This window comes from Anabrus simplex, chromosome 1, assembly GCF_040414725.1.
Source record: "Anabrus simplex isolate iqAnaSimp1 chromosome 1, ASM4041472v1, whole genome shotgun sequence".
NCBI lineage: Eukaryota > Metazoa > Arthropoda > Insecta > Orthoptera > Tettigoniidae > Anabrus > Anabrus simplex.
This window is the reverse complement of record NC_090265.1, coordinates 1,584,965,951-1,584,992,109: the sequence shown is the minus strand read 5'-3', so window position 1 is coordinate 1,584,992,109 and position 26,159 is coordinate 1,584,965,951. Positions and strand designations below refer to the sequence as shown.

The 26,159-nt window shown below is 37.5% G+C and overlaps 1 protein-coding gene and 2 non-coding genes across 18 annotated transcripts in view; all 3 read right to left on the bottom strand.

Moving 5' to 3' along the window:
- The window catches only part of LOC136858565 (tRNA N(3)-methylcytidine methyltransferase METTL6), a 97,868-nt gene that overhangs the window by 59,757 nt on the left and 11,952 nt on the right, over positions 1-26,159 (bottom strand). For 12 of the 16 annotated variants that reach the window (XM_068225606.1, XM_068225609.1, XM_068225612.1 and 9 more), the window contains exons 3-8: positions 21,822-22,000; positions 4,673-4,722; positions 4,435-4,457; positions 2,498-2,546; positions 2,141-2,190; positions 1,905-1,929 (exon numbers count right to left, since the gene is read on the bottom strand). In XM_068225606.1, coding sequence (XP_068081707.1) covers positions 21,838-22,000 — 163 coding nt within the window. In that variant the 3' untranslated portion in view covers positions 1,905-1,929; positions 2,141-2,190; positions 2,498-2,546; ... (1 more) ...; positions 4,673-4,722; positions 21,822-21,837. The remainder of the gene's footprint in view (positions 1-1,904; positions 1,930-2,140; positions 2,191-2,497; positions 2,547-4,434; positions 4,458-4,672; positions 4,723-21,821; positions 22,001-26,159) is intronic. The other 4 variants (XM_068225614.1, XM_068225619.1, XM_068225620.1 and 1 more) reach the window with 1 other exon arrangement.
- On the bottom strand, positions 1,765-1,846 carry LOC137497190 (small nucleolar RNA snR60/Z15/Z230/Z193/J17). The gene has a single exon (XR_011017725.1). It is a non-coding gene; the product is annotated as a small nucleolar RNA snR60/Z15/Z230/Z193/J17 (small nucleolar RNA).
- Positions 4,295-4,376, bottom strand: LOC136859350 (small nucleolar RNA snR60/Z15/Z230/Z193/J17). The gene has a single exon (XR_010858985.1). It is a non-coding gene; the product is annotated as a small nucleolar RNA snR60/Z15/Z230/Z193/J17 (small nucleolar RNA).

Below are 26,159 nucleotides of genomic sequence, written 5' to 3'. Positions count from 1 at the left end.
GAATTCCCATATGAATACTGGTCTTCTAACCTCAACTAATTTTCGACCAAGTCCAGAATTTGCTGGCATTTCTTTTCTTCCTTTTTACCACTGTACAACACATAATTGCAGCTAAAGCAGCAAGTTTTGCTTTGTTTGTTGGAGCCATACTCTCAAACACATTGTAAGTTGAGCAGCTGAATCTTGGTTTTAAAGTTTATCGATAGATGGCAGCACATACACTTAGTTCAAAAGTAAGTTCATAGATAGCCATCCTGATGTTTCCACAGATTTTATAAAATCATTTTACCGTGAGCAACACAACTTGTTATCACCAAATTTTTATAAAATTAATTGTAAAACAAATTTTACAAAACATTTTACCGCTAGCAATAGGCATTAGTTTAGTATCTCATGCCTGCAAAATTTTAACACACATTATTTACAGAAGAATGGAAAAACAAGTTGAAGCTGAATTGGGAGAAGATCAATTTGGCTTCAGAAGAAATGTAGGAACATGTGAAGCAATCCTGACTTTACGTCTTAGAGGATCGAATCAAGAAGGACAAGCCCACGATCATGGCATTCGTAGATCTAGAAAAGGCATTTGATAATGTTGATTGGACCAAGCTATTTAAGATTCTGAAGTTGATTGGGATCAGATACCCAAGAACGAAGAATTATCTACAATCTGTATAAAAATCAGTCTGCAGTGGTAAGAACCAAGGGCTTTGAAAAAAGAAGCAGCAATCCAGAAAGGAGTGAGGCAAGGCTGCAGTTTGTCCCCCCTCCTCTTCAATGTTTACACAGAACAAGCAGTAATGGAAATCAAAGAGGAATTTGGAAAGGGAATCAAAATCGAAGGAGAGGAAATCAAAACCTTGAGATTTGCCGATGATATTGTTATTTTATCTGAGACTGCAGAAGATCGAGAAGCTACTGAATGGTATGGACGAAGTCTTGGGTAAGGAGTACAAGATAAAAATAAATAAGTCCAAAACAAAATTAATGGAGTGCAGTCGAACGAAGGCAGGTGATGCAGGAAATATTAAATTAGGAAATTAAGTCTTAAAGGAAGTAGATGAATATTGTTATTTGGGCAGCAAAATAACTAATGATGGCAGAAGTAAGGACATAAAATGCAGATTAGCACAAGCAAGGAAGAGCTTTAAGTAAAGAAATTTGCTCACTTCAAACATTGATATAGGAATTAGAAAGATGTTTTTGAAGACTTTTGTGTGGAGTGTGGCATTGTATGGAAGTGAAACATGGACGATAACTAGCTCAGAAAGAAAGAGAATAGAAGCTTTTGAAATGTGGTGTTACAGAAGAATGCTGAAGGTGAGATGGATAGATCGAATCACTAATGAAGAGATACTGAATTGGACTGGCGAGAGGAGATTTGGCTACAATTGACGAGAAGAAGAGATAGGATGATAGGACATATCTTAAGACAACCAGGACTTGTTCAGTTGGGTTTGGGTGGTAAGAACGGTAGGGGTAGACCAAGGTATAAATATGACAAGCAGATTAGAGCAGATGTAGGATGCAGTAGTTACATAGAAATGAAAAGGTTAGCACAGGATAGGGTGGCATGGAAAGGTGCATCAAACCAGTCTATGGACTGATGACACAAACAACACATATTTTAACTAATTCAAAATAACTATGCACAGACAATACCATGGAAGAGCAGAACATAGCCAATTTTGTATTTTAACTAATTCAAGAAACCCCAAACCCAAGCAAATAATTTGTTAAGGGTGCAATGAATTTGCAGGCTATACAATGCATCAGATAGGGGCGAAAGAACAAGGATTCTTTCAAAGAAATTCAAATGAACTATAAACTCATCATAAAGCATTGAAATACCTACGCATCAGAATAAAACCATTTAAAAGATAATTGCACAATAGTTCACTTACATCAGAATGAGGTCATCCAAGTCACCTGAAAGAGACGAAATGAACAGTCATATATAGTGCACACTAACTGAAGGTACAAAACTGTCAGGTACGTTTCAGCAAAGCAATGTTTCAGATAGGGGCGAAAGAAGAATTCTTATCACAAAAATTCAACTGAACTATAAACTCATCACTGTGCATTGCCAGCAAAACCAAATTACATCTATTATGATGTCAAATACAGAAATATGACTTACCAAGTCCTAGACTTGTTTACTACACGACAACCTGCCACTCCTGGTACTACCTGAAAAAAAAAAAAATTTAAACAGTTGTCCGTACAACCACACACCTAATGTTTTTCTTACAAATCTATTACGGATGAATATGCACATTTGTACCTATATTTTTAAAATTTAGTCTTCCAAAATGAGGGAGCACTGATTATTCACACATATATGGTAATTACAGGACAATGTATCCGATAGGGGCGAAGAAATCTCCTTCAAATAAACTAAATGAAATATTCAACTCCTCATGCTGCATTGCAACATCTAAATGTAGTTTCAGATTAAAGGCAGTTTTTACAGAATGAGTATACAATTAACACTTACGTAAACCGGGAGTCATCCAGTCTATAACCCATGTCAATTATCCTCCTCTCTGCAAAAAATAGAAATGAAAAAGTCTAACTATATTAGAAGGAGAGTTTGTAATTTTTCTTGAGGTGTTTACTATTATTTAACTATTTCACATTGTGAAATTTTTATGATTATGTGCAGGATTTTATAACAATACCATAAAAAAAGCAGGATTTAGCCAATTTTGTATTTTAACTAATTCAAAATAACTACGCACAGACAATACCATGGAAGAGCAGGACTTAGACAATGTTGTATTTTAACTAATTAAAAAAAACCGAAACCCAACCAAATACAGTAGAACCTCGATAATTTGAACTTGGTCAATACAAAATCCCGCCTAATTCGAAGCAGCTCCCTTTCCCGGAATAATGGGATACGGTTTTGCACATTATTTAAATTGTTTAATTCGAAATACAGATAATTCGCAATTCAGAAATTTAATTTGAAGCTGCCTTTACATTTTAAAACATTAGTATGTTACAGAGTAATTTAAATTCAAAATTTAACCGCGTCACAATAGAACGCCTCTTCCGGAATGTGCAGGGGTAGCTTTCTGCACCTTCGCACACTTCGGTGTGTCTGCAGTTTGCTTCATAATTATTAATTTCAAGTGAAATCTGAATTATTTTGCATTAAAAGTTTTAAGGAACGCTGTGATACCACACAGCAGGCAGCAAGCGGAAAAAACAGAATCCGCGAACACTGGCGATGCCGACAGTTGACGAAAAACGTGGCTCTTATAATCAATTTGTAGGCACCGAACAATATTGTCACTGCCGATGAAACTGCATTGCTTTCATTTAATGCCAGGCCCAAATGGTCTTATGGTTTTAAAGGAGAAAATGCCAGCCGGGAAATCGTACAAAGGTTCATTGTACTGTGTTGCAATGCACACGGTGGCGAGAGAATTCCTCCCCTCGCCATAGGAAAGTTCGATAAGCCACTTTGTTTTATGGGTGTCGGGCACTTAATGTGCAAGTACCAGGCATCTAAAAATTTAAACGGTAGAGTAATCCCAAAAATAATGCATTTGCACAGGGAACAAGCATAATTTATCCTTGTCTTTGAAGCGTGTGATTTTTTCTTTCGTTGAGTGGGGTTATGTTTGTCAGTGTTTTATCTAAGTCCATTTTTTTAACATTGTAAATGCACCTTGTTGGATACATTTTGGAAATAGTTTTTGCCATGGCATTTGAAAAGTATAAACTGTGAATCAAGGTGAGTGCAGGGTTTTTTAGAATACTTTGTGACCCTGTGTTTACATTTCGAAAGTACGAGAAGTGCCATGGCGGGAAATCGTACGAGGATTGACTGCATTGTGTTGTCATGCAGAAGGAAGCGAGAGACTCCCTCCATCATAGGAAATTTCGGTAAACCACAATGTTTTAAGGGCATCGGACACTTTCTGTGTAAGTACAGGGCATCTAACGTGCATACAGAACAGTAATCCAAGGAATAAAGCACTTGCCAATGCCAGCATAGATTTTTCCTCGACTTTGAAATGTGCTTTTTTTCTTTCTTTCGTTGCGAGAGTATGTTTGTCAGCGAGTTATCCAAGTGCATCATTTGAATACTCTAAATGCACCTTCTTGGATGCATTTTGGAAATAGATTTTTCTTTCATGGCATTTGAAATGTTGGGACTTCTGAATTACGAATTGGCGATTAATTTGGAATCATAATTCGAAGGTGATTTTCGAGTCCCAACGACTTTGAATAAACAAGGTTTTACTATAATGTGTTAAAGGTGCAATGAATTGCTGGCTATACAATGCATCAGATAGGGGCGAAAGAACAAGGATTCTTTCAAAGAAATTCAAATGAACTATAAATTCATCATAAAGCATTGAAACACCTACTCATCAGAATAAAACGATTCAAAAGATAATTGGGCAATAGTTCACTTACATCAATGAGGTCATCCTAGTCACCTGAAACAGACGAAATGAACAGTCATAAATAGTGCACACAAACTGAAAGGTATAAAACTACCAGGTATGTTTCAACAAAGCAATGTTTCAGATAGGGGCGAAAGAATAATTCTTATCACAAAATTCAACTGAACTATAAACTCATCACTCTGCATTGCCAGCAAAACCAAACTATATCGATTACAATGGAAAATACAGAAATATGATGGACTTACCGAGTCCTAGTCTCCTTTAATTCACAACAATACACCACTCCTTGTACTACCTGAAAATGAAAAATATTGTTCACACAACCAAACATCGAATGTTTCTCTTAACATTCCATTATGGATGAATATGAAAGATACATTCTGCAATGTATATACGGAGATGGTTTGCAGAAACCATAGAAATCAAGATGATAACACAGTGGAAAACAATTCTACCAAGTGAATTAAGGACAGAAAATTACCAGCTACAAAACACATCAGGAAGGAACAGAAGAAAATAGAGGATTATCAATGGCAATGAAAATAACGCGAATTAGCATTATAATGACCAGCAGTAACAATACGAAATGACAAACACTCATTCACCATGTCCAAGAATCATCCACATTTCACGACTGAAATATTAATGATCGATTTCTCCGGAACATAAAAAACGAAAATACATCAACCATCATTCAACTACATCAAAATTACAAAAACAACGAAACTATGAAGTGTCAATTACTAAGCAATGCATCAGATAGGGGCGAAGGGATAACTACTCTTTCAATGAAATTCAAATGAACTATAATCTCATCATATAGCATTGTGGAGTTAGATAAACGCAAAGAGCTTCAAAGAAATCTCACTACAGTAAAACCTCGGTAATTTGAAGTCGCTGGGACGCAAAATCGGACTTCGAATTACATGATCTCGAATTAACCGCCAACTCTTAATTCGGAAATGTTAACCCTTGCCACATCAAAAAAATATTCTAAGACCTGTACTGTATGCAATATTAATCTTGATACAACTTTAAACCTTTGAAATGCCATGGTGAAAAAAAAAAAAATTCTAAAATGTATCCAACAAGGTGCATTTACAGTATTAAAATTCACAACACAGTATTCACTTGGAAAACTCACAAACATAACCTCATGCTACGAAAGAAAACAAAAGCACGATTCAAAGACGAGGAGAAATCTACGCTGGCTCCCCTGAGCAAGTCCTTTACTCATTGGATTACTGAACTTAATGTATTTTAAATGTCCTGTACTTGCACGGAAAGTACCCGATGCCCTTAAAACATTGTGGTTTATCTAACTTTCCTATGACAAGGGGAGAAAGTCTCTCGCTTCCATCTGCATTCGAACACAATACAGTGACTCACCTATCCTTGTACGATTTCCCACCATGGTGCTTATATCGTAATTCAGAAATGTGAATCCTTGCCACGTCAGAAAGTAATCTAAGACGCATTATTGCACGCAATCACCTTGATTCTCAGTTTAAACCTTTCAAATGCCTTGAGAAAATCTATTCCCGAAATGTACCCAAAAAGGTTCTTTAAATAATGCACTCTCCTGTACTTGCATGGAAAGCGCCCGACCCCCCCTAAAACATCGTAGCTTATCGAACTTCCCTATGACGAGGGAAAGAAGTCTCTCGCTTCTGAGTGCATTGCAACAGTACAATGACACCCCTTGTACGATTTCCCGGCTGGCACTTCTTATATAAAGCCACAAGGCTAACTGACTGACTCACTGACATTAATGTTTGCCCACTTCCAGGTGAGCTAGGAACTTGAAATTCGGCAGTATGATAGCTATTAAGCTGTAACCCAAGGAAAAATTCCAAAAAGTTGAAATTTTCCATATTTAGCCCCCCACCCACCCAACCAAAATATCGGACTCAAATTTCGTGTTAGACCCTTCCAGATGAACTAGAAAGTTAAAATTCAGCAGTCTGGTAGATATTAGCCTGTAAGCCAAGGAGAAATTCCAAAACGTTCCAATTTTTCATATTTATTCCCCCACCACCCAATCAAAATATCCGACTCTAATTTCGGGTTCGACCATTCCAGATGAGCTAGGAACTTGACATTTAGCAATACTATAGCTATTAGCCTGCAGCCTACAGAAAAACTCCAAAAAAATTCTAATTTTTAATTTTTGCCCCCTCCCCCAAACAAAATGGCAGACGAAATGATGCAGTGTTTTACAATATTAAAATTTGGCAAATATATAGCTCCTATCCTGTAACTGATATAGAAATTGCAAGTTCAAATATTTAATATTTTAACCATTGAAAATTTCGAATAATTAAGCCAAATTTAATGACTGTGCAGACTTTCGTTTTGAGCTATATTGTGGCTGAACCGGTAATCGCTATCAATGAACGGATTGCACTCTCGTCTCCTAAAATTGAGAGATCTACAACTTTGGCCCTATGACATTTTGTCGTATCTCTACCGCTTCTACCGCAGATTGAGATTCATTTTCCCGATTTTGGAAAACTTTCTTAAATTTCCATAATTTATTTTACTGATTCACACACTCATAAGACAGATAGATCAACGAAACTTAGCATGCTGCTTGACAACATCATTGGCCATATGTAAACCGACTTTCATTATTCCAGCTGCCTTGCAAGTATGGGAAAGTGTAAGGTATATGTGGAAACACTATTGAAATTTCAGCCTAATTTATGATTCTTAAGCAATTTATGATGAAGCCCGATGAGATACGGCAAAACCTCAAATAACCAAAATTATAGGTTGTTTCATCATCGACCTGTTTGCCAAGTTTCAAGAGTGTAGCTGTCTGCTAAGTTGGCAAAATCATTTTTCAACTTGTGAAAAACAGACGAAATTTGACATGGATTGAAAAGTTCCCCTCTTTCTATGGTATACATAGCGAGATACGAGAAATGACAGTAATGTAGGTGACTAAAAGGGCCGTCAGACGGTGCAATCCGTACCTCGATACGACGCATTGTTTGGCTGCAATAAATTTCCAAATGAAAGTCTGCACTATTCAGCGTGCACGTTGCCTATTATCTTATAGACATAAAGCCACAAGGCTCACTCACCGACATAAATGTTTACCCCTTCGACATAAGCTAGAAAATTGAAATTTGGCAATGTGATAGCTATTAGCGAGTAACCTACGGAAAAATTCCAAAAAGTTGAAAATTTTCATTTTTACCCCCCTCCCCCAAACAAAATGGCGGACACCGTGATGCAGCACCCTACAAAATTAAAATTTGGCAAAGTTCTAGCTCCTAGCCTGTAAGCGACGTAGAAACTGCAATAAGTTAGAATATTTAATATTTTATCCACTAAAGAATTTGAAATATTAAGCCAAATTTAATGACGGTGCAGGCTTTCGTTTCAGGCTTTCTTGCGGCTAAACGGCAATTGTTGTCAATAAACGGACTGCACTTTCGTACGCTAAAATGAAGAGATCTACAACTTTGGTTCTGTGACTTCTTGTCATATCTCCACCTCTTGTACCTTAGATTGAGCTTCATTTTCCCGGTTTTGTTCAATTTTGTTACATTTCCATAAATTATTTTACTGATTCACACGCTCATAAAACAGATAGATGCATGAAATTCAGCACACTCCTTGGCATGACTATTGGCCATATGTAGACCAACCATTATTATTCTAGCTCGCTTGAATGTATGGGAAACTGAAGGAATATGTAGAAACACTAACCTAATTTCAGCATAATGTATGTTTCTTAATTTATGGTGAAGACCATATAGATACGGCAAAACCTCAAATAACAAAAATTGTAGGTCGTTGTATTGTCCTCCAGCGTGCTACGTTTCAAGACTGTAGCTGTCTGCTAAGTTGGCAAAATTATTTTTCAACTGGTTTTAAGCGGACGAAATTTGTGATGGAACGAAAAGTTCACTTCTTTCTATTGTATAGATAGCTTAGGTACAACAACATGTCTAAGACAATAAAGCAGACAACTAGAAGGGTCGTATGGTGCCACAACCCATTTTTCTATACGACGCACCGTTTGGCACCAATAAATTTCCCAATGATAGTCTGCCTTATTTAGCGTGCACATTCCCTGGCCCTATCGGCAATCTGATAACTATTAGGTTTTAACCCAGTGGAAAATTCCAATTAGTTTAATATTTTAATTTTTACCATTCCCCGCCAAACAAAATGGCAGATGCTATTTCCGCGTGCAGCAGAAAATTGAAATCTGGCGAAATATTCAGGCAAATTTCATGCAGTTGGAGGCCTTCGTTTTAGAGTACTTTCTGCCCGAACAGTAATTCCAATCAAAACTGGATAGCACTTTGTCCCGGGAATGATTCAATCTATAAATCTGGTCCTACAAAAGTTTCAAGACTCTAGCAGACTATTAAGTGAATAAAATAATTTTTCAACTTGTGAAAGTTACCCCAAACAATAAATGGCCAATATACGATAAAACATAATAGGACCAAACACGCTGGCGGGTAAAAGTCCGTCTGTTGGCACAGTCTGCTTGTCGATGCGACGAACCGTTTCTCCAGGGTCAATTTTGAAATGTCCATTTGTAATGCGGAGAACCCGGGGGTTTGGAGGCAGAGCCCCCAACGAGCGAAAGCGAGTACGTCCTATAAAAAAAGTCAGTCCGTTTGGGCTTGGCATTAAAAAAAACCAATGCAGTTTCATCAGCACTGACAACGTTCCGTGCGTTTGAATTGATTTTTGTATCAGCCACGCTTTCTAGCCAACTATATATCATAGAAAGAAAAGAAAGATCCACCCAATCAATACTTATTTATTGAATTTCTTAATAACAGAACCGGTTTCAACTCCTCACAAAGTCATCTTCAGCTGTCTTGGAGATTTACATTAGATTACATATTCTTAAGTGTTGTGCCTTGCCAGTTGAAAGTGTACTTCTAGTGTATTTGACAGTCATTAAGTAATCATGTTTCAGAGTGGTTAGTCCAATGTTTATATACTTAATTTTGTTTGAAGACTTATTACACATATTAAATGATAACTATTTAAACACATTAAAAAGATCACAATACATGATAAAAAATATTTCTATGTACATATATTCTATTACCGTCTAAGTTTTACGGGTAAAACATGTTCTTAAAACAACTTTGTCATCTTTCGTTATTATAATTCGTCTGATATAAAAGGATAATGTGCTCGAGTTCAGCCATATTATGCTTTTGTAATGTATTGCATCTAGGCTTTATACTTTGCCAGATGAAAGAAAGTATGTCAGAAGCTAAACTGACATTTTTCAAGTGAATAGTATTACGCTCATAATAATGGTATGTCAGGTAACCTAAAACTTATGTTAAATAACCTATTAAGCATAAACTACATCAAATACAACACAAGGTTAAAGTACACTTTAAGATGCACATGTCTAGTTATGAAGTGAAGGGTATAAACATTCATGCAAGTTTATGCTGAGATTGTATGGGGCACTTTGCATCATTACATTATATTCACAAAAAATCCAACCACTACATAGCTTGCAAATTTTTCTAATATTGTTGAATGTGTACAGATTTGAAGATGAGTGTGTGCTGCTGGAGTTGTTGATAATCTTGAAACCGTTAAATGCAGATTAGACTGACGTGTAAAAACAATTGTTGTTGGTGGCTCTTTTCCGGTCTATGACGATTGATAACTATCTGTAAAGAGTAAATTAAATAAATTTAGAAGTTTATAAGTGTTCAGAAAGTGTCTACTTGTGTGTGCATATGTAAAGGTTACTTACTATTGTTGAGTGGTTGAGAAGCATACAGCTTGGCTGTCTGGCGTGTACTTCTGGTGTTAGTATCTATTGCTGTGAGGGGAATGGAGGGGTGGGGGTTAGGTTAGGCGTGTCCGTCACCTGCGCTGTGGTTTGCGTGTGACGTCGTTTGTTGATTATTCTAAGATAGTAATTTTTTACAATAGGGATAATTTTGTTAAATAAGATATTGTTTTTTTTCCGTTATTTCGTTAATATTGAAGTTGGGGTTAGTATATTGATCTATTGTTATGTATAGTTCTTCTATGATATTGAGTAAGGGTCCTTTGGGGTTTGTATTTAATATTTTCATATCGTTATCTATATTCGTAAAATTATGTTTGTACTCGACCATATGTTGACCTATCGCCAAAAAATGATTGTGCTTTACGGCATTGACGTGTTCATTGTATCTGACAACAAAATTTCTACCAGTACGTTCTATGTAACTTGTTAGGCAATTATTGCAGCTGATTCGGTAAACTCCAGAGCGAAGGTATTTATTGTTATTATTAATAGTCTTGGTATTATGTATGATGCTACTACTATTATGTGTGGTCTTGAAGGCTATTTCAAGATTGTGCTTTTTGAAAATGTTAGTTAATGGGTATATGTGTGTGTTATTGAAGGTGAAGGTTGCATAGTCTTTCTTAGGTTTGTGTATTTTTAATAGTTTAATTTTGGGTCGAGTTGATCTTTTGAATGACTGAATTAACTATTTCTTTCGTGTATCCATTTTTTCTTGCTATTTCTTGAATCAGATGTATCTCTTCGTTGAAGTCGGTTTTTGATAGTGGTATGTTGAAGGCCCTGTGAATCATACTGTGATGCACTGCTTTTTTATGGAAGCTGGGGTGAATGGAATCTATTTTTATTGTGTTTATTGTATGAGTAGGCTTGCGATAAATTTTGAAGGTCAAATGATTTTCATGTCTAATAATAGTCAGATCGAGATAATTTAATTTGCAGTTACTCTCAGATTCTTTTGTTAATTGTATATGCGTGTCTGTGGTGTTTATTCTGTCCAAAAGGGTGTTGTCATTAGTTAAAACGTCATTAACAAATCTGCACCAAAAAAATATTCCATCTATTTTGCTGATTGAGGTGTGTTCGAGGTGGTCTATGTATATTTCGGCTAGTATACCGGAGGCGGGGGATCCCATCGGTAAGCCTAGTTGTTAATAAGTTGTTCTTAACAGCGAATTCAAGTAATGTTATGAACTCCTCGACTTCTAAGTTACTTAATTTACTGCGAGTTTTGAGATTGGATAAGATTATATCTATGGTTTTTTTTTAGTGGGAATATTCGGATACATATTAGTTATGTCGTATGATGCTAAGGAATGGTATTGTTCTAATTGTAGCTCCTTTGTTTTATTACAGAAATCTACTGAATTGCATATAGTTCTGTTAGCTTGAAAGAAGTTAGGTTTTTAAAGAAATTTTTTAATAAATTGTGATAACTTGTATGTGGGACTTGCCCTGTAATTTACTATAGGTCTCACAGGTATGTTATCTTTATGTATTTTTGGAAGAGCTTTTGCAGTCGGTAGTTGGGGGTTCATTGTTATGAGATTTTTCGCTTCCGTTTCTGCAAGTGAAAAGTGTGTATTTTTTAGTAAGGTCTTGAGATTTCTCTGTATGGTTTTTGTAGGATCTTGACGTATGATCCGGAAGGTATCATTATTGAAGCATTCTTTCGTTTTTTGAATGTATTCATCTTTATCAATGATTACTGAAGTATTGCCTTTATCTGCTTTAGTTATGAGAAGATTGTTCCGTTTAATTTTGTTTTTTAGACTGTTTATGCATTTTATATTCGCCTTGTTACTGTGTGAAATGTTTTCTTGTACTTCGTTAATGTACTGCCGTAGTAAGTCCTGTGGAATCTTCTGTATTACTAGTTCGGCTTCCATGACGGTAGTTGTAATATTTTGTAAAATGGACGTATTGACCCCTACTCAATATACCAGTTTCTGTTTCGTCGAACACTGTGTTCGTGAGATTTTTAACAGGTGGATGGAAATTGTGTTCAATGTCTGATTTAGACTGGGATGAAGTGGCCTTATTCGTAAAGGGAATTGTGGGTTTCGCTCTTTGTGTCTGTTTTAAAGTCTCCAATTTTTTACTGAGGGTATTTTGTTTTTTTATGGCTAGGTTTTCTATTTTGTCATTAGTAATGCGTTAAAAGTGATCCCAATAGCTGTATGGCAGTTCTTGGGACATTTTCAAATGCAATGGGTATAATTCATTATTCAAATGCTGTTTTTTTACGATAAAAGAACTATTTCCGTTTTTAGCCAGATTTTGTTGGGTTTTTTCAATGTGTTACGCGTTTGATTAGTGGATCTGTGCTTATTGTTATATTTACTCAGAAATTTGGGAGTTAAGTTGTTAGCAAGGCATTCTTTTAAAAATGTAATGTTCTTGGTGGCATTCATTAACTTGATTCTAATGTTTATCTATATGCATTGCGTTTTGCCTGGTTGGCAATAACATCTTGATTAATTAATTTCATTGGGTTCCATATTGATATCTACCATATATCATCTCACGAACACAGTGTTCGACGAAACAGAAACTGGTAGGCCCTATATTGAGTAGGGGTCCGAAACATAATTGGGTCAATATGTCCATTTTACAAAATATTACAACTACCATCACGGAAGCCGAACTAGCAATACAGAAGATTCCATATGACTTACGAGAAGAAGTTAGACATGACATCGCAAAAAAACTACCGCAGTACATTAACAAAGTACAAGGAAACATTTCACACAGTAACAAGGCAAATATAAAATGCATAAACAGTCTAAAAAACAAAATTAAATGGAACAATCTTCTCATAACAAAAGCAGATAAAGGCAATACTTCAGTAATCATTGATAAAGATGAATACATTCAAAAAACGAAAGAATTCTTCAATAATGATACCTTCCGGATCATACGTCAAGATCCTACAAATACCATACAGAGAAATCTCAAGACTTTACTAAAAAATACACACTTTTCACTTGCAGAAACGGAAGCAAAAAATCTCATAACAATGAACCCCCAACTACCGACTGCAAAAGCTCTTCCAAAAATACATAAAGATAACATACCTATGAGACCTATAGTAAATTACACGGCAAGTCCCACATACAAGTTATCACAATTTATTCAAAAATTTCTTTAAAAACCTAACTTTTTTCAAGCTAATAGAACTATACGCAATTCAGTAGATTTCTGTAATAAAACAAAGGATCTACAGTTAGAACAATACCATTCCTTAGCATCATACGACATAACTAATATGTATCCGAATATTCCCACTAAAAAAAAAAAAAACCATAGATATAATCTTATCCAATCTCAAAACTCACAGTAAATTAAGTAACTTAGAAGTAGAGGAGTTCATAACATTACTTGAATTCGCTGTTAAGAACAACTTATCAACAACTAGGCTTACCGATGGGGTCCCCCGCCTCCGGTATACTAGCCGAAATATACATAGACCACCTCGAACACACCTCAATCAGCAAAATAGATGGAATATTTTTTCGATGCATTGTTGATGACGTTTTAACTAATGACAACACCCTTTTGGACAGAATAAACACCACAGACACGCATATACAGTTTACAAAAGAACCTGAGAGTAACTGCAAATTAAATTATCTCGATCTGACTATTATTAGACATGAAAATCATTTGACCTTCAAAATTTATCGCAAGCCTACTCATACAATAAACACAATAAAAATAGATTGCATTCACCCCAGATTCCATAAAAAAGCAGCGTATCACAGTATGAATCACAGGGCCTTCAACATACCACTATCAAAAACAGACTTCAACGAAGAATACATCTGATTCAAGAAATAGCAAGAAAAAATGGATACACGAAAGAAATAGTTAATTCAATAATTCAAAAGATCAAGTCTCGACCCAAAACTAAAATATTAAAAATAGACAAACCTCAGAAAGACTATGCAACCTTCACCTCCAATAACACACACATATGCCCATTAACTAACATTTCCAAAAAGCACAATCTTGAAATAGCCTTCAAGACCACACATAATAGTAGCAGCATCATACATAATACCAAGACTATTAATAATAACAATAAATACCTTCGCCCTGGAGTTTACCAAATCAGCTGCAATAATTGCTTAACAAGTTACATAGAACGAACCGGTAGAAATTTTTTTTTAATTATTATTTATAAGTTTCATTTTCCGTATTGATTGGATTCAATTTATAGACAAGAAAAGTGTTTCACCGATCAATACTTATTTATTGTGAATGAATTATTACACTAGTACCGGTTTCGGCCTGTCATGGCCAACATCAGCTAGTACGTAACATTTATAGTCATTAGACAAAATCACAAAGATGTTACGTTAGATCATCCGGATGTCTAATGAAGAATGGAAGTAAAATATATTGCAGTATTGTTATATTAAAATATTTGTGATTAAAAGTGATGGTTACAACAAAGTAAAACCTATTTAGTGTATATGAATATGAGTACATTAAACACATTAAAACATATAGGGCACAGTATAAAACACTCTGAGAGTAACACTTTTCTTGTCTGAAAAAAAAAATTTTTTTGTCGGATACAAGGAATATGTCAATGCCGTAAAGCACAATCATTTTTTGGAGATAGGTCAACATATGGTCGAGTACAAACATAATTTTACGAATATAGATAACGATATGAAAATATTAAATACAAACCCCAAAGGACCCTTACTCAATATTACAGAAGAACTATACATAACAATAGATCAATACACCAACCCCAACCTCAATATTAACGACATAACGGAAAAAAACAATATCTTATTTAACAAAATTATCCCTATTTTAAAAAATTACTCTTAGAATAATCAACAAATGACGTCACACGCAAACCACAGCGCATGTGATGGACACGCCTAACCCCACCCCTACACACACCTCCTACCCACCCCTCCATTCCCCTCACAGCAACAGATACTAACACTAGAAGTACACGCCACAGTACACACCAGACAGCCAAGCTGTACGCTTCTCAACCACAGTAAGTAACCTTTACGTATGCACACACAAGTAGACACTTCCTGAACACTTATAAACTTCTAAATTTATTTAATTTACTCTTTACAGATAGTTATCAATCTGTCATAGACCGGAAAAGAGCCACCAACAACAATTGTTTTTACACGTCAGTCTAATCTGCATTTAACGGTTTCAAGATTATCAACAACTCCAGCAGCACACACTCATCTTCAAATCTGTACACATTCAACAATATTAGAAAAATTTGCAAGCTATATAGTGGTTGGATTTATTGTGAATATAATGTAATGATGCAAGGTGCCCCATGTGAACTCAGCATAAACTTGCATGAATGTTTATACTCTTCACTTCATAACTAGACATTTGCATCTTAAAGTGTACTTTAACCTTGTGTTGTATTTGGTGTACTTTATGTAGTTTATGCTTAATAGGTTATTGAACATAAGTTTTAGGTTACCTGACATACCATTATTATGAGCGTAATACTATTCACTTGAAAAATGTCAGTTCAGCGTCTGACATACTTTCTTTCATCTGGCAAAGTATAAAGCCTAGATGCAATACATTACAAAAGCATAATATGGCTGAACTCGAGCACATTATCCTTTTATATCAGACGAATCATAATAACGAAAGATGACAAAGTTGTTTTAAGAACTTGTTTTACCTGTAAAACTTAGACGGTAATAGAATTTATGAACATAGAAATATTTCTTATCATGTATTGTGATCTTTTTAATGTGTTTAAATAGTTATCATTTAATATGTGTAATAAGTCTTCAAACAAAATTAAGTATATAAACATTGGACTAACCACTCTAAAACATGATTACTTAATGACTGTCAAATACACTAGAAGTACACTTTCAACTGGCAAGGCACAACACTTAAGAATATGTAATCTAATATAAATCTACAAGACAGCTGAAGATGACTTTGTGAGGAGTTGAAACCGGTTCTGTTATTAAGAAATTTAATAAATAAGTATTGATCAGGTGGATCTTTCTTTTCTTTCTGATATATGGTAGATATCAATACAGAACATAATGAAATTAATTAATGAAGATTCTCGCTAACTGCCGGCATTGCCGGTGTTTGCAGATTCTGCTTCTCCGCACACTGGCTGCTAAGTGATATTATGGTGTTCCTTAAAACGCTGAATACAAAAGAAGTACGATTTTACTCGAACTTAGCAAATATGAAGCACACTGTAGACACACTGAAGTGAGTGAAAATACTTCAATCTATCTCAGCACGTTCCGGAAGGCGCGTTCTACTTTTATTATGACGTGGACAAATTTTGAATTTAAATTACTCTGGAAAAAAAAAAACTACATTTTTAATATAAAGGCAGTTTGAATTAAAAGTCTGAATTTCAGTAATGGGACCGACATTATTATTCGAATGATGAATTATCTGTATTTTGAATTAAACAATTCAAATAACATGCAAAACCGTACCTCACGTTTCTGTGAACGAGAGCTGCTTCGAATTAGGCAGCACTTTGAATTAACCGATTTTGAATTATCGAGGTTCAACTGTATTAAGCCTACATTATTGCAGGGTCTAAAATTTGAATGTAGAAGGGGAAAACATACCATTGGATTAACAATTTACAAGATTAAAGAAAACTTAGAACTTCGAAATTCACATTTTCAACGTCGCGGAGGTTTCGAAATGCACATCCGTCAGATTAGACAGTTCTAATTTTGACTAAATATCTATTTGCGTAATTCCCTTTGTTGCATAATTTAGGCACCCTGCGTTTGTTAGTTCAAATTGGGGAGGAAGTACCTTTTTATGTATTTGACACACCAGTTTACTGAAGCATCTACGGTGAAGTTCCATGAGTTACAAAATATAAGTGGGAAACAGTAGCCTTTCTATGTTGAAATCTGGTATTCAGTGCCAGACTAATTTAGCACATGAGCCTGCGCTGATCCGATGCGTTAACACTCTTTGCAGTCCATTGTTCTGTCGAAACCTCTGAAACTATCTGGCTGACAAGGTTACTAGAATCTTGATGTTGAAGCTTTTGTTTATTCCATGCTATACTGAGAGTCAACTCAAAACCTTAGCGGTCCCTTTGATGTTAGACTTTTGGTCAGTGAAAAGGCTTCCGCAGCGCCAAATAGTTCCCTAGGTTTGTTACTTGTTCCTGAAGTCAGGAGCTTTCTTCAGTTTGGTTAGATATTCTGGTAACTAACTTGACGAATTAAAAATTTTTGCCCTGTATAAATATGGAAGGTATATCACGTTGTATGTTATTCGGGTTCGTTACCAACTCTTATATTTCCTACGTAGATGACTATGAATAGTTATTGTTCTCAGTGGTGTATGTAGCAAAATAATAATTATTTAATATGCTATTCATATCGTATTGCACGGTGTACTTAGTAAGCTTTGTTCGAGTTCATTCCATTGTTGATAAGTTCGCATAATATGTACGACGTTGAAGATGGATCCAAGACAACTGTTGGGAGTACTGGCTGCAACAGCATGTTCACTTGTTCAGCATTCATAATGGCTGCCAGCTGTGAGCAAGACGTGTGTGAAGCTGTGACGCTCGAGTCCCCCTGTGAAATACTTTAAAGCTAACAAAAGTGGAGAAAAGTTAAGTAGGAAATCTAAACCTCATTGTTTTAAACGTTTACAGTAGCCTACGAGATTAGAATCCGCTGTTGACTGTGGAAGACGGGAAAAAGACCGCGCAGCTGACCAGCGTTTCTGTGTACAGTGTTTACACCACTCGCGTAAAATTTAAACTCGATGGAAATTCCAAGTCTCCAGCGAAAGGTCGATGTGTCAGCTCAGCACTCGCCATAAATAAAATAGGAAGGGAATAAACACGGTATGGGAATAGGATCCTTGGCGGATTCGATATTATTATAACATTTACAACATTCCTGGAAACATTGTATTTTGCAATCCCGCTCACTGGTCGGTTTTTCAGCTTTTTGAACTGTGAGAAACTGCCCCTGACAGTCGTTGCACGAGAGCGGAATCGTATACCGGTAATTATGTTGTAAGTCCCGTTGTGCCTCACACAAATTGCATTATGAAATAAAAATAAACCTTGTATCTCTTGCCTCGGTATTCGTCAGTAAGGTCAGTAGGTTTTACATTGTCAATAAAGGAATAAATAGGTATGGTACGTAGTCGAAGTACAGCTATGTGAAAGGAAGTAATTTTGTTTGATGCTTCACTTTTTGAGAATGAAGTACTTGTCAGGTAGATGCACGGCGTTAATGATAAACTGGTTGTGGCGGAGATGGAGAACGGCACCGGAAAGGGGAAATAGGGGACGTGCTCACTTGCGGAAGGATACTTTTCCTAAGCTCGAGTTGAATTTCAGTATAGCTTTGCCTTCGTTGTTCTATTTTATGATTCAGTTGCTTAGTTTTCCAACCTCGTATTTACATCATTCAAGGAGCCATGCGGTGGGTAAGATGGCACTTTCCAGACTGAATACGAGCGAAGATGCAGATGAGATTTTTAATGAATTATATGCGGATAAGTATTCAGATGGCCCCACTGAAGTTGACAATCGCGAATTTGATGTTGATAGCTATTCTGACAAAAGTGTCTCGGTTGACAATAATGATGTGTGCCCTCCAAAACAACGTGAAGTAGTGGTGGTCGAGAACGAGGCTGTAAGTGATGATGTGAGTGTAAATGGAAGAGATATGTCTATTTCTTCTGATGAATGGGTAGAAAATAATAGTTTGCCGACTTTAAAGGATTTCCCAGGAGTTCCTGGCATAACGGTAAGACTTGATGAGCCTCAAAACATTGACGAAGTAGTAAGGCTTACTTTATGTGATGATTTCTTTGAACTTGTTGCCGAGCAGACAAACTTGTATCCAGCGAACTACTTCATTACACAAAATATCCCCTAAGGGCTTGAAGTGGCCTGATGTAACTAGTTGTGTATTGCAAAAATTGTTTGCTTTGTTTATATTGACGGAACAGGTAAAAAAAAAAAAAAAAATGTTGAAAAGACTACTGGTCAACTGACCCCCTCAAAATTTCACGGAGGTCATTGCTACACAGCCTACCACACCAGGAAATATTATTAGGACTCATACCAAAGGTCGCCAGTAAATTTCACCTTAATCAGTAGAAGGTTAGTGAAGCTAGACTAAATTGTTTGTGTGCATGCGCTGTATAGAGCATCCAGAGTTAAGAAAAGACTACAGGCCTTATGGGCCTCCTGCCTTCCACTGTTGTCATACTCGCTCACTCACCGCAGCTCGGACACTGCTTGTGAAATACAGTGATGACATAAAATTATACATCGCTTGGTAAAGCTGTTGCAAGACTAATAATAATAATAATAATAATAATAATAATATAAATGCCCGATTATCTCCAGTCATTAATGAAATTAGTCATGAAATTTCGTTTTGCCATAACGTTTCTAAGGATAATAGCCCACTGATTGTATCATTCGAAATAGAGTAAGAGTTTGAACATGCAGGGATGCGAACTAAATAATAATAATAATAATAATAACAACAACATGCATGTCCAGAAGCTGAAATGATTGTCTTGTTTCTTATATCCGAGAAAGTTTCATGATTGTTGTTGCTTTAAGGGAGCGCAGTGCTGAGTCTATTAGCCCCCAGAAACAATTCATTATTAAGGCAAATACTGTGTGGTTACAACACAGGAAGCTGACGGCGAGATATCTCTATCTTGGTGATGTATTCTTCAGCTCATTTCAGATAAATTTACTCGTGACAACAGATGCAAGGGCTTCATGTTTATCACAAAATACGATAACTTAAATATTCTTCCGCAACATAAAATACAGAATGCTGAATGACCTATTCGTATGATTTCTTAAAATCAGGTAGTTCGGGGTTGCTGTTTACGGAAGTGAGGATTGTGTTCAGAGTTGGCGGTTCATCTCTAAAATAGAATTCATGAACAGTGCGCCGTATTCCACTTCTGACAAAATCGTCTATTTAACGAGTCCAGAATTACTGCGAATTAACTTTTTCCTTTCCTGCTTCTTGCTGGGACTCTGGAGTGGCCCTTCGCTGGCTTCCTTCCTTATTTCAAAGATTGAAGACCTCGAAATTCCTAAAAACTTTGTGGCTTTATCTACTACCCAGTTTACACTTCGTCCTGGGGCCTATTCCACAAACGAACTTTGCAACTTTTCACTTTGCACTTTTCAGTTCAGATTTTGTTCCACCATCACTTTTCAGATTTAGCTTGCAAGGTGAAAAGTGAAAAGTTAGAAATCTTTTCACTTTTCAAGCCTGTTATGTTCCTCCATTGGTACAGAAATGCAAAGTGCAAAGAAATGAAGTGAAAAGTTTTCATAAATCTTGCAAAGAGATGATTCCCTTTTCATATGTTAATTAACAAGTATGTACATTAGTTTCTCGGCGTAGAATTTGGTTTAGTGATATAAACACGTCACGACATGAGCTTTTGTTAGCATCAAGTGAGGACAGTGATGAAGAATCCAATAATAGAACGTACAAAGACAGGATTAATTTTCATAACCTCACTTCGACGTAATATCGCGAGTGATTTCGTATTATCCCAACAGAGTCTGACTATATTCTTGAAATGATCGGTCATTTATTGAAACATAAAGAAGTAAATTCCTTTCCAAAAAAGAACAAATTCTTATGTTTACATTTTAGTAAATGGTGCCCAGCTGTACTGTGTAACAGCAATGCATGGGACTCAAACCCATAAATAACTGCGTGGCAGCACCAAACAATGTTGCCTTAATGACTACGGCTACGTAGGAAGCTTGCTGTTGAATTGCTTGCATGCAACTCAGTCAGAAGCAACAACTTGCTAGCTTGGGAAATCTTTAAAAATTCTGTGATAGCTGGACAGGAACCACGATATATTTTATAAATATATACATAGATTACATTATAACATCATTATAATATAATCATTATTTTTCGTACAGCATCATGCAGATGTAGATTCATCTTGATGTGTAGCTATCTTGATTCTTACAGTAGCATCCCCAATAGGAGCAGTCCCAGATAAGAGCGTTAACTGCCTGTCCAACTTCAGCATAGCTGAACTCGAGAATATTCTCCCAGATTGCACAAACAGAAGTCTTAGTACGAGTTTTCAACCAAACTTCCAGATAAATGTGCAAACTGCTACATAAATTTAAACCGCACTTTTATCTGGCTGTCAGTGTACAGGCTCTAAGACTGTTTGGACATGTAAAAATCAAGGACAAAAGGATGACAAAACAGATGATGGAGGCTAGAGAGCAAGAAGGAGACCCAGGGCAAGATGGATAGACCTGACAAAGACCAGCATAAAGGAAACAGGAATGGGAGAGAATTACAAAAGAATGATGGAAGGAGAGAGAAGGTGGAGAAATAACAAATACCCTAACCTGGCTGGAGCTGGATAAGGGGAAAATTATAAAGATCAAAATAGACTTGAATGAAAAAACCTAATATTTAAATATAGGTGCATGTTACAAAAACAAACCAAAAAATTCAAAATTCACATAAAATTTGTACACCAATCAGCTCCAAATTGGATATATTATTAGCAGTCACAATTACCAATATATCTACGGGATTATCCAACTGGTTTGCGAAATTTTGCTTGTATAAATATCCTCGGGACATCTATTCCTTCCTTTTTGTTGACAGTTCTGCGATGAATGTAAGAGTTGCAAATCAGTTCGAAACCAGCATCAGTAAAGAGCTTTTGTACTTCCTCTAGTGAAAAGAAGTAACTCCTAGAACAAGATTAAGAAAACATTAGGTCAAAATACAGGATGGTAGTTTCAGTAAGACTCTTAAAATAACTTGTAACATTTGAATTTAGAAACTACCTGAAAAAAGAAAATGTGAAAAGAAAAAAAAAAAAGAAACAACTTGATTAGAAATTACAGAAGAGGAATGTGGAAGGAGAGAGAAGGTACAGAACTACCATTTAAGAAAATGGTAAGATAAATTGTGAAACTTCATCTAAGACATTCTCTCCAAAACATCGTTCAAGGATTTATCTCCCTAGTCATGTTTTGTTGGCATGCAGGGTAGAACTCCAGTATAGGGCCATCAGCCAAGAAAGCTGCAGGTTACCATTGGGCAATAAGAAACAATGGCAGATTGATGCTCTTCTGCACGAATCTATTCCTTCCTTTTTGTTGACAGTTCTGTGATGAATGCACAAGTTGCAAATCAGTTCAAAACCAGCATCAGTAAAGAGCTTTTGGACTTCTTCTAGTGAAAAGAAGTAACTCCCAGCTGTACCGACCTGTATAGATGAAATCTCCTTTACTAATGTGTACCTCACCTGACAGTAGCCATAATGAGCAGTTATGCAAGACTATATGTAAAATAGCAACTCCTATCTTTCTTGAAAGAAAGAAGAAAAAAAACTGCTTGCAAAACAGAATGACCTGAACATAAGTACCTAAATCGAAATCCTTTAAGATAGAAGACATTAACTGCTTAAAGCTGCCTGAAGTAGAGTGGAAGACAGTAAGGGAGATCCTTGCACGCTCTGACAGGGTGCCCGCTAGTAACCTAAATCTAATTTCCTTGTCTTTTCCCTGGGATATTCCAGATTCCATCAATTAAATTTAGTGGGACATGGTACTTAAGAGTGACGCTCAAGTGTTTTTTATGCTGGAATGATAATCTAGAAACATATTTTGCATAAACATTTACAACGGCACCATTGCCTGTCCCAAGTCCGGGGCCCCATCTCTCAAGTGATGGGGAAGTAGGAGGGGGAGGAGTAACACCTCGTTAAAAAACCTGGGTCCATCTGGCTCTGGATGGTAGTATCCTGTAAGGGCCCCTGCCTAGGGTTACTAGGTGAAACCTGGCCAACGGTCTCGAAGACGGAAGAGGAGTTTCAGATTCCCAACGGCGGAGAGAGCGGAATAGCTGCCTCCAGGACTCACAATCCTGGTTGTATTTTTGTGGTCTTCGGGCCACACTAGAAATAACTTTCATCAGTGATGGAAGTGTGTCAAATTCCTTAATGGCAACTTCGGCGGAGATGGAGACCATCGGTGCGGTGTAGTTGGCAGATGAGGCACTATCTTTCTGGGAGTTAATGCAGAGAGGAACGTAGCGTTTGTTCTCCAGAGGAGCGGCTACAAAAGGCATCTGTTATCCAGGTCAGGAGCGGCCTAACTACCTGCTGGCAGCAGCTCTAAAATGCTTGGCGACAGGCTCCGTGACAAGCCGGCCGTAAAAACATACTGTCACATCTTTATGGAAATGTTGTCTCATGGAATCGGAACCATGGCTAGGGCGCCTCCCCGCTAAAAGCGACGCGTGTTGGCAGGCCCCAGCCAGCATGAAAAGTATGCAAGGGTTACCGTCGCATGGGCGGCGACGGCTAAGCAAGCGAGCCCCTACACTCTATAACATCACTGAACTTCGGGACTATGTCTGGCCGTAGCAGTGAACTGGCCACAGCACTTGAAAGAAGGCATATAGACATCTGCGCGGTGCAGGAGATAAGATGTAGTGGAGAAAAGTCACGCGACATTGGGTGTGGATACAAACTCATATACAACGGAACCCGAAGAACAACTAACAGTGTTGGCATTGTTATATTCACAAAATTTGATGGTTCTGTCTCTGAAGTGCAACGCTACGTTGATCGATTGATGAAAATCATATATATAGTGGATAGAAGGAAGGTCCATTTTTTCAGTGCCTACACTCCACAAACCGGCCTAGACACGGAAACAAAAGATGCCTTCTGGGAACTGCTCGATGAGAAGACTGCTGAAGTGCCACCAGAAGACTACCTTATAGTTGACAGTGATCTGAATGGACACGTTGGACAGAGGAAAGAAGACCACACTGCCCATGGGGGACATGGATATGGAGAGAAGAACAGCGTCGACCAACGAATTCTTGATTATGCAGAAACTCATGATCTGATTATCGCGAACACCTGGTTCAAAAAGCATGATACTCATCTAATCACGTACTACAGTGGCTCCAATGCAACTCAGATTGACTAATTCCTTGTGAGACGGAATTTCAAAGATGTTCTAGATATAAAAGTTGTTCCTTGCGAAACCGTCGCGATGCAACACCGACCTGTCATCTGTAAGATACGGATGAAGTCGCCAACAATCGAATACTTACCCAGAAATGGGCCCAAAAGAATCAAATGGTGGCGCTACAAGGAGGAGGAGGCCGACATTGTTACAAAAATTACAGTGCCACCAATCACCACGGTTGAAGAGAGCTGGACTAAACTGAAAGACGCCGTTCATGAAGCTGCACGCTCTATTCTTGGAACAACTAAACCAGGACGACGTAGGATTGACAAAGACATGTGGCTTTGGAATGACGATGTTAAAGATGCAGTGCGGAAGAAGAATCAGCTGTACCACGAGTATCTTTCAGATAAAACACCATCTCGTTGGTATGCCTACAAAACAGCCTGTAGTGAGGCGAAGAAGGTCATTGCTGTAACAAAAGCAAACCGATACGCAGAACTAAATGCAAAATTTGACGCGCGAAGGCGAGCGGCACATTTACCGGCTACTCAAATGGAGGCACTGCAAAACGGAAGACATCCATAGTTTTTACGGCCTCAATGACGAAAAAGGTGACCTTCTGGTCGACTAGAAGAAAGCGCAAGAACGCTGGCGGAGCTATTTTGAGAAACTTTCAACCAAAGAATTTCCCCACCCACCAATCCCAACCACCTCCACTATTGAAGGCCCAGTGAAGGAAATTGACATCACGGAAGTTCAGGCTGTTCTGAAGGAGATGAAACCAGGGAAAGCCACCAGCCCCGATGATCTTCCAGCAGAGTTCTGGTGGTCTGAACGATGGGATGCGGCAATATGGCTAACACAGCTTTTCAATCATATCATCAAAGAAGGTCAAATACCATCAGATTGGCGATGGAGCATTACCGTACCAATCTTCAAAAAGAAGGGAAGTCCTGCCAATTGTTCTAATTACCGCCCGATCAGACTTCTGAACCACGCGATGAAGATCTTCGAACGTATTCTCGACAAAAGGATTCGCCAGATAGCCAAACTTACAACGAACCAAGCTGGATTCGTGAAAAATTGTGGCACAACAGATGCGATCCACGCTGCACGGCTGTCAGTTGAGAAACACCATGAAAGACATAAGCCTCTTCATCTCACTTTTCTGGATCTTGAGAAGGCCTTTGATCGGGTGCCACATGACCTAATCTGGTTAGCGCTACGAGAACGTAGCATTCCAGAGCACCTTGTTAAGTGGGTACAGATGCTCTACATACAACCAAGGAGTTATGTTCAAGCTGCCGCAGGAGCATAGATGATTTCCGCATCACTGTAGGAGTACATCAAGGCTCTGCCTTATACCACTGCTGTTCATTCTTGTGATGGACACTGTTACATCAGATCTACACAAGCCAATACCATGGACACTTCTCTATGCTGATGTCATGTTGGCTGCTGAGAATCAGTCTGATCTCCAGCACCAAACAGAAAAATGGAACAACAGACTAGCGCAATATGGCCTGCGCCTCAACAAAAAGAAGACAGAGTACATGACATTAGATCCTCGAGAAGTTGGAACTATCCACGTGGATGGTGAAGATCTGCCACGAGTAGAGAAACTTAAATATCTAGGCTCCACGCTCTCTGACGATGGCAGACTTACTGATGAGGACAACACAAGGATACACGCAGCCTGGCTGAAGTGGTGAATGACAACGGGCGTCAGCTGCGACCGTCGGATGAAGGACCACCTGAAATCTAAGATCTACCGGACTGTTATCCGTCCCGTCGCTCTCTACGGCACTGAGTGTTGGCCTGCTACGAAGGAGGTAGAACGTCAACTAAGCATCATGGAGGCAAAGATGCTTAGGTGGTCAGCTGGCATCACTAGACTGGATCATATTTCAAACGACAA